The 15,769-nt window shown below is 31.4% G+C and overlaps 1 protein-coding gene across 8 annotated transcripts in view; it reads left to right on the top strand.

Annotated features, from left to right (window-relative positions):
• The window catches only part of LOC139502704 (transforming acidic coiled-coil-containing protein 3-like), a 40,973-nt gene extending 25,598 nt beyond the window's left edge, over positions 1-15,375 (top strand). For all 8 annotated transcript variants that reach the window (XM_071292264.1, XM_071292258.1, XM_071292263.1 and 5 more), the window contains 7 exons: positions 3,385-3,596; positions 7,519-7,562; positions 8,183-8,250; positions 9,352-9,444; positions 11,172-11,278; positions 13,605-13,746; positions 15,032-15,375. In XM_071292264.1, coding sequence (XP_071148365.1) covers positions 3,385-3,596; positions 7,519-7,562; positions 8,183-8,250; positions 9,352-9,444; positions 11,172-11,278; positions 13,605-13,746; positions 15,032-15,091 — 726 coding nt within the window. In that variant the 3' untranslated portion in view covers positions 15,092-15,375. The remainder of the gene's footprint in view (positions 1-3,384; positions 3,597-7,518; positions 7,563-8,182; positions 8,251-9,351; positions 9,445-11,171; positions 11,279-13,604; positions 13,747-15,031) is intronic.
• The last annotated feature ends 394 nt before the right edge of the window (positions 15,376-15,769 follow it).

Here is a 15,769-nt window from a genome sequence, read left to right as displayed (position 1 = left end):
AACATTGCTCCTTAGGGGCTTGTAAATGAGCAGTGTTCTGAAAATAACAGACAAATTCGGTTTTCATTGTCCATGAAATACACTTAAATGATTAGTAAAGACATCTGCAAAAGGCAGACAATTTAAAATTCTATTGGAGCAAAGAAATCCTAGGAATTTAAGAAAAGAAGATAGGATCACTTTTTCACCTATAATAATATAAGTTTAAAAAATCTGAATGTCAAAGGGACATAACTAAGCCATTTTCAGCTTACCTGGCCCTTCGTGAGCTTTTCTCTTCACTTGTCGTCCGTCGTCGTTAATTTTTACACAAATCTTCTCCTCTGAAATTACTGGGCCAATTATCCAAACTTGGCTAAATCTATCTGCCCTGAAATTTTCAGATGAATTTGACAACCCGTTGTTAGGTTGCTTCCCCTGAATTTGTAATTTTAAGGAAATTTTCAGATGAATTTGACAACCCGTTGTTAGGTTGCTTCCCCTGAATTTGTAATTTTAAGGAAATTTTGCTGTTTTTGGTTATTATCTTGAAAATTGTTATAGATAGAGATAAACTGTAAACAGCAATAATGTACAGCAAAGTAAGACCTAAAATTAAGTTAGCATGACCAAAATGGTCAAATGACCCACTAAGGAGTTGTTGCCCTTTATAATCAATTTTTAACAATTTTATAAAATTTGTAAATTTTCACTAACATTTTCCACTGAAACTACTGGGCAAAGTTCATTATAGATAGAGATAATTATAAGCAGCAAGAATGTTTAGTACAGTAAGATCTACAAACACATCACCATCACCATGATCACCAAAACACAATTTTGTCTTGAATCCATTTGTGTCCTTTGTTTAATATTCACATAGACCAAGGTGAGCGACACAGGCTCTAAAGAGCCTCTAGTTTTTTTTTACCTAAACAAGTAAATTATATTCACTTGTCTAAGTAACCTACAAATTTACATAAATAAGTATATTAATATTACTTCTTCGTGTAAATGAAAATAACATGTTCAAGTACTCCCCCTGACTGATTATGACTCACAGCTGATATTTAATGATATATATATGCAGACAACCTAATAACCAGTACTTATTTTGTATGCAGTATTTCCTGTAATAGCAATAATTAGTCACTTTTTTATACGACCGCAAAAATTTTAATTTTTCGTCGTATATTGCTATCATGTTGGCGTCGTCGTCGTCGTCCGAATACTTTTAGTTTTCGCACTCTAACTTTAGTAAAAGTGAATAGAAATCTATGAAATTTTAACACAAGGTTTATGACCACATAAGGAAGGTTGGGCTGGTTTTGGGAGTTTTGATCCCAACATTTTAGGAATTAGGGGCCAAAAGGGGCCCAAATAAGCATTTTCTTGGTTTTCGCACTATAACTTTAGTTTAAGTAAGTAGAAATTTATGAAATTTTAACACAAGGTTTATGACCACAAAAGGAAGGTTGGGATTGATTTTGGGAGTTTTGGTTCCAACAGTATAGGAATTAGGGGCCAAAAAAGGGCCCAAATAAGCATTATTCTTGGTTTTCGCACAATAACTTTGGTATAAGTAAATAGAAATCAATGAAATTTAAACACAAGGTTTATGACCACAAAAGGAAGGTTGGGATTGATTTTGGGAGTTTTGGTCCCAACAGTTTAGGAATAAGGGGCCCAAAGGGTCCAAAATTAAACTTTGTTTGATTTCATCAAAAATTGAAAAATTGGGGTTCTTTGATATGCCGAATCTAACTGTGTATGTAGATTCTTAATTTTTGGTCCCGTTTTCAAATTGGTCTACATTAAGGTCCAAAGGGTCCAAATTAAACTTTGTTTGATTTTGACAAAAATTGAATCCTTGGGGTTCTTTGATATTCTGAATCTAAAAATGTACTTACATTTTTGATTATTGGCCCAGTTTTCAAGTTGGTCCAAATCGGGGTCCAAAATTAAACTTTGTTTGATTTCATCAAAAATTGAATAATTGGGGTTCTTTGATATGCCGATTCTAACTGTGTATGTAGATTCCTAAGGTTTGGTCTCGTTTTCAAATTGGTCAACATAAAGGTCCAAAGGGTCCAAAATTAAACTTAGCTTGATTTTAACAAAAATTGAATTCTTGGGCCTCTTTGATATGCTGAATCTAAACATGTACTTAGATTTTTGATTATGGGCCCAGTTTTCAAGTTGGTCCAAATCAGGATCCAAAATTATTATATTAAGTATTGTGCAATAGCAAGAAATTTTCAATTGCAGAGTATTCAGCAATAGCAAGAAATCTTCAATTGCACAGTACTGTGCAATAGCAAGAAATTTTCAATTACACAGTATTGAGCAATAGCAAGAAATCTTCAATTGCACAGTATTGTGCAATAGCAAATATTTTCAATTGCACAGTATTGTGCAATAGCAAATATTTTCAATTGCACAGTATTGCGCAATAGCAAGAAGTATCTAATTGCACAATATTGTGCAATAGCAAGAAATTTTCAATTGATTGGAGTTATCTTTCTTTGTCCAGAATAGTAGTTGAATCAACTTTAATCATTGTTTTATACAATATACAATGTATATTCACTTTTACTACCAACTGACAAATTAAAACAATCTTTACCATTCAGTAATAACAAGCACTTTTTTTACATTTTAGTATTTTATGATGTATTTAAATGAGTAGTCATTGCTATTTCTTCAATTTTTTTGAGAGGATTAATATTCAACAGCATAGTAAATTGCTCAAAGGCAAAACAAACATTTTAAGTTCATTAGACCACATTCATTCTGTGTCAGAAACCTATGCTGTGTCAACTATTTAATCACAGTCCAAATTTATAGCTGAATCCAGCTTGAAAGTTGTGTCCATACTTGCCCCAACCGTTCAGGGTTCAACCTCTGCAGTCGTATAAAGCTGCGCACTGTGGAGCATCTGGTTACCATTGTTTTGACCACAATAATCATAGTAGTAAGTGCATACATTTTTTTCTAAAATTAAGGTGGTACCCAACACCTTCACTAAAATTGATTTGGCTTGTTATTTATTTATTTATTTAGTATTTACTTTGACCCTTTAACAAAAATATAAAAATTTCAAAAAATTCGAACCAACCATTTTATCAGAAAAATTACACTGGTTATATAGCAGTTTGACAAACACTAATTTTGATCATTGAGCGGCTTGATATTCCCTAAAAACATAACGCAATTAAAATGTTAATCTGATGGATTTTTAAACTTCTGTGACAGTTCTCAACATCTCTTTTCCACTGGTCTATTGCATTTATAATTGTTTATTGCAAATACCAAAATTGAGTTGTAACGTGTGCAAAAGTTTGATGGTCAAAACCGTTAGACCACCACTTTTCCAGAATTAGTTTTCCTTTTTTTTTTTTAAAGGTTCTTCAATACACAGAGGCAGATTGGAAGAAGATGCAACATGCCCTGTTGATGGAAGTTCAAGGGAAAATATTAGCAAAGGAAAGAGAATATGCCTTGATAAAAAAACAGTATGAAGATCAGATGAAAAAGATAATGGAAGAACATAAGACAGAATTAGCTTCCAGAGACGAAAAAGCTAAAAAGAATGCCAAGAGTTTTGATGAAATCATGTAAGATTAAGTGTTGGATTTTTTTGCTCACCTGGTCAAAGATTTCTGCTATATTTGTTTGTTATTTTGTTATCTCCTTGTTAGCTGAAATCTGCCAAAGTTGTGCCAACTTTTCTACACAAGAAGTTGTAAACTGGCTACTTCATATTTGAATTCTGTGTATATTTTTTTGGTGTTTCCAATTCCAAAACATTTCTTGCTAATTTATTTGAAGATGGCAGGTGACACATAATTATTGGAAAACTCACATCTTTTTATTATTTATATGGGTAGTTGTAAGCAGGGTTTCCCCTGGGTCAATTATTTTTTTCGCCACCTCTTTCGCCAAAACAATATATTTTTCGCCACTTTGTTATTTTTTTCGCCAAGTAACATAAATATATTTTTAGTTTAAAATTTATCTTTTTTTTCTACTCTCATTCGAGGGGTTGTTCCCAACCTTTTGGATATATTTCTTCATATTAAACGACAGTTTTCTTTTCTTGACTATCATAAATAAAAAGTTGAGACGTAAAACTATGCTTGAAACCGTGACGTGTGTCACTCAAACGACTGTAAAGTAGTCTCCCTAATCAATTACCTATATTAATTAAATGGATAATTAAAGTTTTAAATCGGAGATTTTTCTTGGTTTTGAACATTTTTCGCAACAGCTTTCTTTTCTAAACTATTTTCAAAAGGAAAGGAGACGTCAAAAGTTTGCTTCAAACACGTGCGTCACAAAGTGGTAAATAAATTATGTATGTGACATTTAGTGGAAGCCATTTAACCATATCATGTTGTCAAACAATTCAATCAACACCTTTATTAATTAGTCCTTTGTTGTCGATAGCTATAAATGCAATCAGCTGATTATTGATTTTCTGTCCAAATCTTAATGAGGTCAAGGTAAATTCCGAGTATAGTCTGATCGGGTAAAGTCCGAGAAACTCGAAAAAAAGTAAATAAACAAGATGGAGGAAAATAAATGTTATATATATTTCTTTCGCCAAATTCTTTCGCAAATGACGAATTTTTATCGCCACAATTATTATTTTTTCGCAAATTGCGAAAATGGCGACCGCCAGCGGAAACCCTGGTTGTAAGGCACTTTTTACGATAGTAGAGGGGCATTATGTTTTCTGGTCTGTGTGTCCGTTCTGTGTCCGTCCCTCTGTTACACTTCAGGTTAAAGTTTTTGGTGTCGAGGTAGGTTTTGATGAAGTTCTAGTCCAATCAACTTGAAGCTTAGTACACATGTTCCCTTTGATATGATCTTTCTAATTTCAATGCCAAATTAGAGTTTTTACCCCAATTTCATGGTCCACTATTTTTTTTCTGGAATAGTCCTCATTTCATTCAGGGCTCACACTACTTTAGAATTATAGGGAGAAGTGACTTCTCTTTTTGAAACTGATAAGGAGAAGTGGTGAGATTTGAAAGAGAAGTGCTCATTCGCGCGGTGCGCTACAATGTTTGGATTTTACAATAGTATAAAGGGCCATATGTAAATAATGTTCTTTTTATGTTGTTCAATTCATATGAGTAAAAAATTACAATTAAAGTAACATTTGAAATTAAAAGTTGTTTAAGTTTTACTAAGGTTCTTGTGAGAAACTACCAACTAAATATCTAGCACTAAAAAAAATTTATTTTAAAAAATGTAAAGAAATTATAATATATCAATTACAATTTAATTAAAAATTATCTTGTGTATTAAATTCAGTGTTTCTCATAAAAAAAATATAAAAGTTATTAAGCTGGGCCATAATATATTGATATTAGTAGAATAGTCTCAGAGTTAAGCAACTTTAATCAATAGTTTGAAACAATCCATAAAAAATATAGGGAATTATATACACCAATCAATTAGATGTAACCAAAAGTCTCTTAATGCGTGTGGAATGCGTAATTTTTCCCTTTGGGATCTATATTCTTCTGTCAGCTGTTCCATCCGTGCGTCCGTAGTAATTATTGTAAAAGTACGGATTTCGGTCATAGCTGGTCCGGTTCAGATCCGTAGTTTAGAAATCGGTCAATGGCGGACGAATGCAAGAAAATTTACAAAAATAAACGATGTTTGACAAGTTATTTGGAAAGGAACATGACGGTTTTAATGCAATAAATGGATTAAACATTTACTGGAGGCAACTTTTATCACGTTTAAATGAAGTAACAAACTTATTTTGCCGCCGAAATTTAGGTTGATGTACGTTTTCGAGTAACAAGCACCGGAACTTGCAGAAATGCATGAAGTGATAAAAAGTTGTATTTTTATCAAATAACCTGCTACACACTGCGAGGACAATGCTTCAACCTCTTTTCTAAAGATAATGAATCGTTTATGTCTGAATTTCTTTAATTATCAGTAAAAAATTGATGTTTCATCAACTTGGTAAACATTGAAAATGTCCGATGACGGAAGCGACTGAAAGCGACTATCGTCAATAACAGGGCGACTTGTTTTCGCTTTTGGGGGTCAAGGAAAGCGAAGTGACGGTCGGGAAGGCGACTTCTTCGCCCAAGTCGCCTGGTAGCGTGAGCCCTGTGAATCATTGGCTCTCACAAAATAATTCATATGTTAAAAAAAGATTGCATAATAAGGTACATTATATAAGATTTATAAATATTAAGGTGGTACCTAACACTACAGGGAGATAACTCTAAAGTCAGCTAAACGTTTTAATTATGCTGTAGTGTTAAAGGAATATAACCAGTGTAATTTTTTGTCAAGCCTGCAACTTTTGTTGCAGAAAGCTCGACATAGGGATAGTTATCGGGCGGTGGCCGCGGCGTTAGCTACCTTCTTAAAAGCTTTATATTTTAGAAGGTAGAAGACCTTGATGCTTCATACTTTGTATATAGATGCCTCATGTTACAAACTTTCTGTCAGTCACATGTCCAATGTCCTTGACCTCATTTTCATGGTTCAGTGACTACTTGAAAAAAAGTTAAGATTTTTTGTAATGTTAAATTCTCTCTTATTATAAGTAATTGGATAACTATATTTGGTATGTGCGTACCTTGCAAGGTCCTCATGCCCATCAGACAGTTTTCACTTGATCTCGACCTCATTTCATGGATCAAGTTAAGTTTTGGTGGTCAAGTCCATATCTCAGACACTATAAGCAATAGGTCTAGTATATTCAGTGTATGGAAGGACTGTAAGGTGTACATGTCCAACTGGCAGATGTCATCTGACCTTGACCTCATTTCCATGGTTCAGTGGTTATAGTTAAGTTTTTGTGTTTTGGTCTGTTTTTATTATACTATATGCAATAGGTCTACCATATTTGGTGTATGGAATGATTGTAAGGTGTACATGTCTAGCTGACAGGTGTCATCTGACCTTGACCTTATTTTTATGGTTCAGTGGTCAAAGTTAAGTTTTTGAGTTTTGGTCTATTTTTCTAATACTTTATGCATTAGGTCAACTTTATTTGGTGTATGGAAATATTTTATGATCTATATGTCTGTTACGCAGGTTTTATTTGACCTTGACCTCCTTTTCATGGTCCATTGCTAAGTGTTAAGTGTTTGTGTTTTGGTCTGTTTTTCTTAATTTATAAGCAATAAGTCAACTATATTTGTTGTATTGAAGAATTGTTAGCTGTACATGTCAGCCTGGCATGGTTCATCTGACCTTGACCTCATTATCATGGTTCATTGATCAATGTTTCGTTTTCTTGGTTAAATGTTGAGTTTTTGTGACAGTTGTAATAAAGCTTTATATTTAGGTCTATCAACATAATATCAATGATTATTAAAGAAGGCGAGACATTTTGAGCGTGTGCACTCTTGTCTGATAAAAGAATTTTTTATATTTTTGTTAAAGGATCAAAGTAAATACTTTGTCAAAATTTAATGAAAATTAAACGAGCCAAATTAATTTTAGTGAAAGTGTTAGGTACCACCTTAACTGATCTTTTTTATGTATTTGTAGGGTTATATTGGCTGAGTATGAAAAGACAATTGATAATTTAATTGGTAAGTTTTCAGTTTATGATTGCCAAGCATCATTGAGGAAACTACACTTTTGTTTTTATATCCTATTCTGGTCAATATTTTGTTGTATATATGCTTGTTTTTGTTTATATCATTTTTACCTAATTTAGAAGCAGACATACCTGAGTTTTCCACATTGCAACATCATCCTTTATTATTATTTTGTTACTATCTTGATTCCATACTAGAATTAATTTTTAAGAAAACATCCAATGCAAGAATGCTATCATAAAAAACTGTGTGGAAAAGCTGTGTGCTTTCACTTTCACTTACCAAAAAAAACACTATCTAAAATACTGATCTAGATTTTATTGTTTTTGTTTTATTTTTTCAAAGTAAGAAGTAATTAGAACTCATGATTAAATATTGAAAATGTATTTTTATTTTTATTTTATTTAAACACCATGCTATCATTTTTTAGCAATGAAAAATTGGCATGATCAGCATTGTTGTGTCAGATTGAAATATTTAAAATTGCTTTTTTTACATATTTGTATTTTTTTTTACCAATCACAAACTTTAACTAATTCTATTACAAATTGTTTCCAGTGTGATTAACTTAAAAAAAATTAGTAATGCAAATATTTTGTTCTGTATTTCAGGAGAAAAAGAAAAACTAAAAGAAGAAAAGGATGAAGAAATCAAGAAACTAAAAGATAAAATACAACAAGTATGTGACATTAAAGACCAAAAATATATCTTTGTACTCTTACCAACTGCACACAGACCTACATTTTTGCTGCCAGTCTGAAATTCAATAACTTGTCTCTCAGCATTTTGATTATTTTAATTTAAGAAACAAAATTCTTACTCTGAAGCATTCTTCCAGTTACCTTTAAGATTTTTCTAGCTAGAAATAGTAGAATGGACTTTATTATGTTGATAAACCATACATTTTATTTAAAATATATAATGAACTTCAAATCTTTTGGAAAATTGTGCAAATTCATAAAATATTGAACAAACTCCTCTTATGGATTTTGTATCCTCCCAAACCATATTCCATTTAAGGGATATAGGGGTATGGAAAGGGAATTCTCCCCATCCCTCTCATAACCAAGAGAATTCAATCATTTTGCACACATGACAAATGTTTTTATGAGCATGCAAAAGGACAATTTTCCCCTCTAAATAGTTATCAGTTTAAAAATTCTTTAATTTTGGGCATACAAAAAGGTATATTTGGACATTGGTCTTTGGTCGTCTATAGTTCTAGATCTGTACGTTTGAATCATATGCACATCTTAACAAAGAAAACATGTTGTTTATGAGGGGGTGTTTGAAGTCCTTGCCAATCTCTCCAAAATCCCTTTAAATGGGATCTATATAGCCCTTACCAAATTATTAAGAAAAAAGGATATGGGTTATCTATCCTTGACACAAAATCAATACATGCAGAGCAACAACAAATAAAGGGACAAAAGCAAAGGAACAGCACTTTTATTGCTGTTTTTCATCTCAAAATCACACAGGCATTCTTATATTATAGGATTATTGCATGAATATTGGGGAATATTGTCACAAGTAGAATTTTATATTGCACGAGCTTGCGATTCATGCAATAACCCTTTTTTTGTATAGTAATATAATATTTGAAAGTAAAAATTGGTTTAAACTAATATTTTGTCATTGATGACTTCATGAATTTTGAAGATTTATTGCACTAGTTCAATAATAGAATTTATTGCACACTAACTTTTGGTTACTTTCTGTTGGAAATATTATATTACTATACAATAATTGTATTTATTGGATTGCTTTTTTGTTGTAGCTAAATACTGATGAACAATCAGTTGAAACAACATTGTCACTTCTTCACCAGCGATATGAAAAATTAAAGACAGTTCTTCAAGGATATATAACAGTAAGATAATTTTATTGCAACTTATATCCTTAATCTCGGGCCTTGATGGCTAAGTGATCTAAATAGTTCCACAGAGTCCACTAGCCTATCAGCACTTGAGGTTGTGTGTTCAAATTAAGCTTACAGTAAGGTTTTAAAAATCAGAGAAATGTTTGTCTGAAAATATTTAGTGCTGTTTTTTGATTGGACAAAAGAATGCTATTTTCACAAATTTTCTAGTTATTCAGATTTTTGTTTCTTTGCCAGTGTATTTGTCATTTAATAGGAAATTCCAGGTGCTGGGGTATTTTTTGACAAAGCAAATACCATGACAGATGGGAAATACTATGTCTAAGAATAATGCAATGTCTGAAGACCACTCAACTTTTTTGTTTAGATGGATACAAAGAACATTCTGCCTAAAATTTCAAATGTTCTATGGGTTTTTTTTTTAATAATGTTCCATGGAATCAACTATTGAAGCTATGTAAAAAGTTTTCTGAATATTAAAAAGACATTTGGTAAGTTATGGCATTTTCTTTCCTTCATTTCTGTTGAAACAAAATTTCTAGGCTCTTTCCCATAGTCATGCTTCAGATCCAATGAAATGTTATTTGTCCTGTTGATATATACAAATAATTTAAGGTTGGATGTAACACGTCTTCTGATTGGCTTAGGTCGTTTTGTTTATCATATCATAGACACAATTTTGTCATGTGACCATGACGACATCAACGGTTTTTTCATGATTTACGCCGGTCTTAAATGGAATTTAGAATTAGATAATAAGAAATAACTGTAATATTTTTTCTGTCTATTCGAAATAACATAAAAAATGTGGTGCACACTGTTAAATAACCTGTTACACGCGTTGTTCAGTGTGCACCACATTTTTTATGTTATTTCTTTATAGATAGAAAAAATATTACAGTCATTCCTTAAATGTATAAGTAATTTTTAACAGCACATGATATGAGATGAAAATTACCTTAAGTGTTTGTGAGAATATCAGTTCTTAAAAATTTAGCATATGAGAAACAACCACTAACATGACTAATATCTTTTAAAAAGATGAAAAAAAGAGATGTTTCAAAACTGATCAAGTCTGATACCTAACATTTCAAGTCATGAATACGTTTTTAAGTTTAAGCTGAAGAATCAATATTGGTCTTCTACTCATTTTCATGGTTACTTATGAACATTAATTTTGTTGTATGGTAAAACAAATATTTCAGTTACCATGAGATAGTGGTCAATTGTAATTAATGGCGAGAATCATTATAAGCTGTACAAGTATGTCTGACCTAGGTCACCTGAACTTGCTCGAATTTTTCAAAGTAAAGTATTCACTGTGAATGTTGGAGGCCATTTTAATAGGGCTTGTAAATTTTTAAAAAGTGACGATCGGTCTTGATATATATGACATTCCTCATCAGTCAGTCATAGTGAAATATAATTAATGTGTTCATTTTGGAAATTAGTATGGCGTTCATTATCTCTGAACTAGTATATATTTGTTTAGGGGCCAGCTGAAGGACACCTTCGGGTGCGGGAATTTCTCGCTACATTGAAGACCTGTTGGTGACCTTCTGCTGTTGTTTTTTTCTATGGTCGAGTTGTTGTCTCTTTGGCACATTCCCCATTTCCATTCTCAATTTTATCCTCATTGAACATTTATACATTGATCATATTTCAAAGTCAATGAAAGTGAAGATGAGGTTTTAAATTCTTAGTTTGTAAATTTATAGAATGAAGAAACCTTGAAGAAGTATGGAGATGAATGCACAGCTAAAGTTAAAGCTACAGAAGAGAAAATGCAGGCTTTGAAAAAGGATGCAGAAGCTAAATTACAAAAGTAGGAGGATTTTTTTATTTTATTTATTTTTTTCAGTTGGAATTTACATAATTAAAGTCATAAGAAACCTCAAATTAAAAAAAATAATGCAAATGTTTTTAATAACTCAATGGATACTTTTCATTAAAAACTTATGTACATATACTTTTTTCTGAAGAAAATTCTTTAATTTGTTCATATTTAGAAGAAGTTTACTTTATTTTAATTGCTTCCTTCCAGGAAGCAATTCCCTAACATATTTTCCGTATGCAAAGTGACCTCAGTGTGACCCATCTCGTTAAAATCCTATGATCGCAATATGCATGGATGTCCTTAAAATAAACTATTATCTGATTGTACATGTTAAACACGTGTTCAATATCCATGCTTTTTTGTTGTTTGTTGACAAACTTCGGCTTCAAAACACAAACTTTAATTACCTGCCATATTTTCACAACAACACTGACCGATTGAAAAAAAAATTGACAAGTATACGAAATTTATGTGAAAAAAAATGATAAAATCGTGCACAGAAGACTAAGTTTATGATGTTTGAATGCATTGGTTCAAGAATTGGAATAACATTATTTTTCACAGGTCACTCGTTTATTATGACTTTAACAATATTTCTATAATATCATTTTATCGTTTTCTTTTAAAACATTTCCTTTCTACAAACCATCAAATGACTCATGAATATATAAATATTTTTGAATCCTCATAGTAAATCAAGGAAAATCATGTTTGCTTACAAATTGAAATTATAAAAACATTGCATCAAAGAGAATTCAATGCAAGGCCTAAGCCTATCGAGTGCCCAAGGCAATCAGATTTTTATCTGGGCGAATATTTTATCATCCTGATTGCCTAGCTGAGGACAGTAAGATATTTTAAAGTGAATTCCATTTCTACCCATTCCCTGAGGATATTAACAAAAACACATAGTCTAATCAAAGTGGGAAAATTAAAATGAGAATTTTCAGCAACCAGTAACTTCATTTTAATGACCACAGTCAGATAACTAAAAAAAGTGTTTGGTGCAAAGTCAAGATTTGATATAGACCCCCTTCTCTAAATACATGTTCTCACCTCTCTTAAAAGACTCTTTTAAGGTAGCACAATACAAAGATTTTTTCACTCCCAATCAGACAACATTAAACTGATGTAATTCATTTCATCCTTCTTTATATTTTATAAATGAGGTACCAAAAGAATGAAGAAAGATTAATCTTTCAAATTGTGATAATTTCATTATGACATAATTATTACAAAATTAATTATTATGTAATTAGTCGCTATATTGTGATGTCCACACTTGAATGAATTTAGTGTCTTTCATAGCATCCCAAAATATTTGATAGATTCTTGTACAACACAGCTTGACCTCCAAAACTGTATCTCAGATTTCCAAAAACATCGATAGAACAAATTTTATACCCAATTGAACTTAGTGGTCTCTAATGAATTGATGTTGCCAACTTCATTGAAGATTTATGAGAGAATGAAATACAATAGAACAAATCTGAGACACAGTTTTGGAGGTCAAACTGTGTTGTGCAAGAATCTATAAAAAAAAAATAGGATGCTATGAAGAACAAAGAAGCTAAATTCATTCAAGTATGGACATCACAGAATGGCAACTAATTACATAACAATTAATTATGTAATAATTATGTCATAATGAAATTATCACAATTTGAAAGATTAATCTGTCTTCTTTCTTTTGGTACCTCATTTATAAAATTTAAAGAAAAATGAGTGGAATTACATCGATCAGTTTAAAGATGTCTGATTGGGGATGAAAAATCTTTGTATTGTGCTACCTTAAAGCTGTCACAATTATCTCATGATTGTTTATTGTTTTTTCCTAAACATTATGGTTGTCAAGGGACTCAACAGTCATTACAAGCCTGCTTTTTTAGGATAACTTGTCCAGGCATTGCTGTTTAAAAAATCGTCTGTATACTATAAAAACAAAACGCAAAATCTTGTAAATAAATATCAACATATATAGTTTGCTGTCCATTCTTCAATGAATTGTAATTGATAATACTATAATTTGAAAGCCTTGATTTGATATATCATTTAATGATACATGGGAACAGCCATATTGTCAAAATTTAAACAGGAAGTTCAAATTGAAGGGAGACAATTTTGGTGGAAATGTACTAAAATCAAGTCTTGTGATATATTTCTGGGGATGATAATTAAAATATTATAAAGTTATGACATATATATCTTTACCGGTTTAAATATCTACATATAGAATAACCTAAAGTTGTTTTATTACTATATGAAAAGTACTTTCAACCTTTTTGATTTAATAATTTTTTTCTTATTTGTATAGAGCTAATACTGAAAACGAAACATTGAAATCGGAGGCGGAAGCTGAAGGATCAAAGTTAAAAGTTGCCTTAAAGAGGAAAGAGATGGAATGTCAACGTAAAGAAAATGAAAAACAGAGTCTACAGTCACAGATAGAACAAAAGGTAATTTTTATCTTAGTTTTCTAATTGAAGGTAGATGGTTTTCACTGGGCATTCCAGCTTCCTCCACTGAACAGCACAAAAGAGGAACTTAAAAGTGCCGTAATTGCCAACCATCAATCAATTTTTTGTCATTACCAAGGTTGATTTGGGATATGGAAAAATAGAAAACTTGGACAGTAGTAGGTTTGGTATTTGTATTTAAGTGCTCGACCGAATCTGATTGGTGTAGTGATGATCTTTATAATATCTGTTAACTTTAACAATTAGAAACATAGATTCCATCACTGCAAAGATATTATTTCACTCGAGACATTTAATTTTAATATTTTAAGCGTGACGCTTGCACAAAAGTTACAGTGGTGGAATCTGTTTCTATTATGATTTTTGTCCTTCCTTTTGCAAAAAATTGTGACGTCATCTGGCATAGTTGCCAGTTTACTTGACATTACAATGGAAAAATTCAGAAGAAAGCAAGACAATTTAATTTCACTTTAAACTTCAACCTATTATTTAAGAAATGTGAAAAAAGCATAAGAAAAATACATATATCCTTTACCACAGTAAGAATTGGTAGATTATAGACTCCTGCACTTTTAACAATCAATAAGACGCCTGTATTCATTGGTTACTGTCTGTCATTTTTTCTACATTTATTGTCTTTTCATAAATACAGCTGTCAGTGTTTTCTTTTGAATTGTATTTACACTTGGGGGGATAGGACCTTTATCAGGACTTCCAGATCCGGTTTTTTAAGCTCGGGATTTCAGGATTGACCCTTTCGGGATCTGAGAATTTTTTTTTTTAGGATTTCAGGACCTCTGTAATTCATATTTTAAAGACCCGGTTTTCGGGATCAGGACCCCTCCTATCCCCCTCACACTTTGGCGCCTTATAGCTAACTTGACAGCACCCTGTATATGGCCATACTGTGGCCTGATGTTGTTTTATGTCTTCCAAAATTGCATCTTTTTTTTTTTGTTGGCGTGAAGTTTTTTATTATCCAATGAAAAAGTTTATAATAGATAAACTCCTCATAGATACCAGGAGTAAATTTTGTATTTACGCCAGACGCACTTTTCGTGTACAAAGACATTGTTATCAGTCATTTCTGATTCATAGATAAAAAGTTTTACAAACAGATTCAACGATCACATTGAAATTTTATCAATTGCCTCTTAACCATCAAACTACTAATTACTGCAATGTGCAATTGTGTTTGTCTTCTGTGTACCCAAATATTTCTTATTTAATAATTACTTTGAAATGAATTTCTTTTCCTTTTCAGATACAAGAAAATACAGAACTAACAAGTTTATGTGATGAACTTTTATCAAAAGTAAAATAAACACTGTAGTCAATATTCATAATAATCAGTACAATTATTTTGAAGAACCCGAACAGTCATAGTTTACATTTGGCAATATTATTAGTCAAAATGCTGTTTGTTATATGACTTGCACATAATAAGCCACGTTGGTTTTTAAACATCAGTTTTGATTGAGGTTGCGTATGTGTGAGTATGACTTGGGTAACTCTAATCAGTTATGAACCAAATTTTATGCATAATGTGAGTTGTTTAAATAAGCTGGTTTTTTATTGCAAAGTGCAATATTGCTTTTGCCAATCAGTATAAAGGCAAAAAAGAATGGAAAGTTAAAATTTTTTTAAACCTGTCACTATGCCATACTGGTTGGATTGTCTCTATCAAAGCATGCTTTAAATGTAAAATTTATAGATCATTTCTGATTTCTGTCTTTCTTCTTCTTTCTTCTCTCTCTTCTTAATTTTAAAATTATATTTGTTGATATTGTTGCTCATATATTTAGTGCTTTATTTGATTATTTTCTGCATATTTAAAGATATCCATATATTTAAAGATATCCATGTAGTTGTGAATTTTATACAAATAATTAGGAAATGTTGATGAAAACAAGTCAGAAGATCTTGTTTCATGTTCACAATTCTTTGCTTTGTATAATATTATATGACATCGAAAAAAATGATCTGACATGATTTAAGGATG

The sequence above is a fragment of the Mytilus edulis genome, chromosome 14, assembly GCF_963676685.1.
Source record: "Mytilus edulis chromosome 14, xbMytEdul2.2, whole genome shotgun sequence".
In the NCBI taxonomy this organism is placed as follows: Eukaryota; Metazoa; Mollusca; class Bivalvia; order Mytilida; family Mytilidae; genus Mytilus; species Mytilus edulis.
Note: the sequence above shows the minus strand (reverse complement) of the source record. Positions and strands in the feature narration are given on the sequence as shown.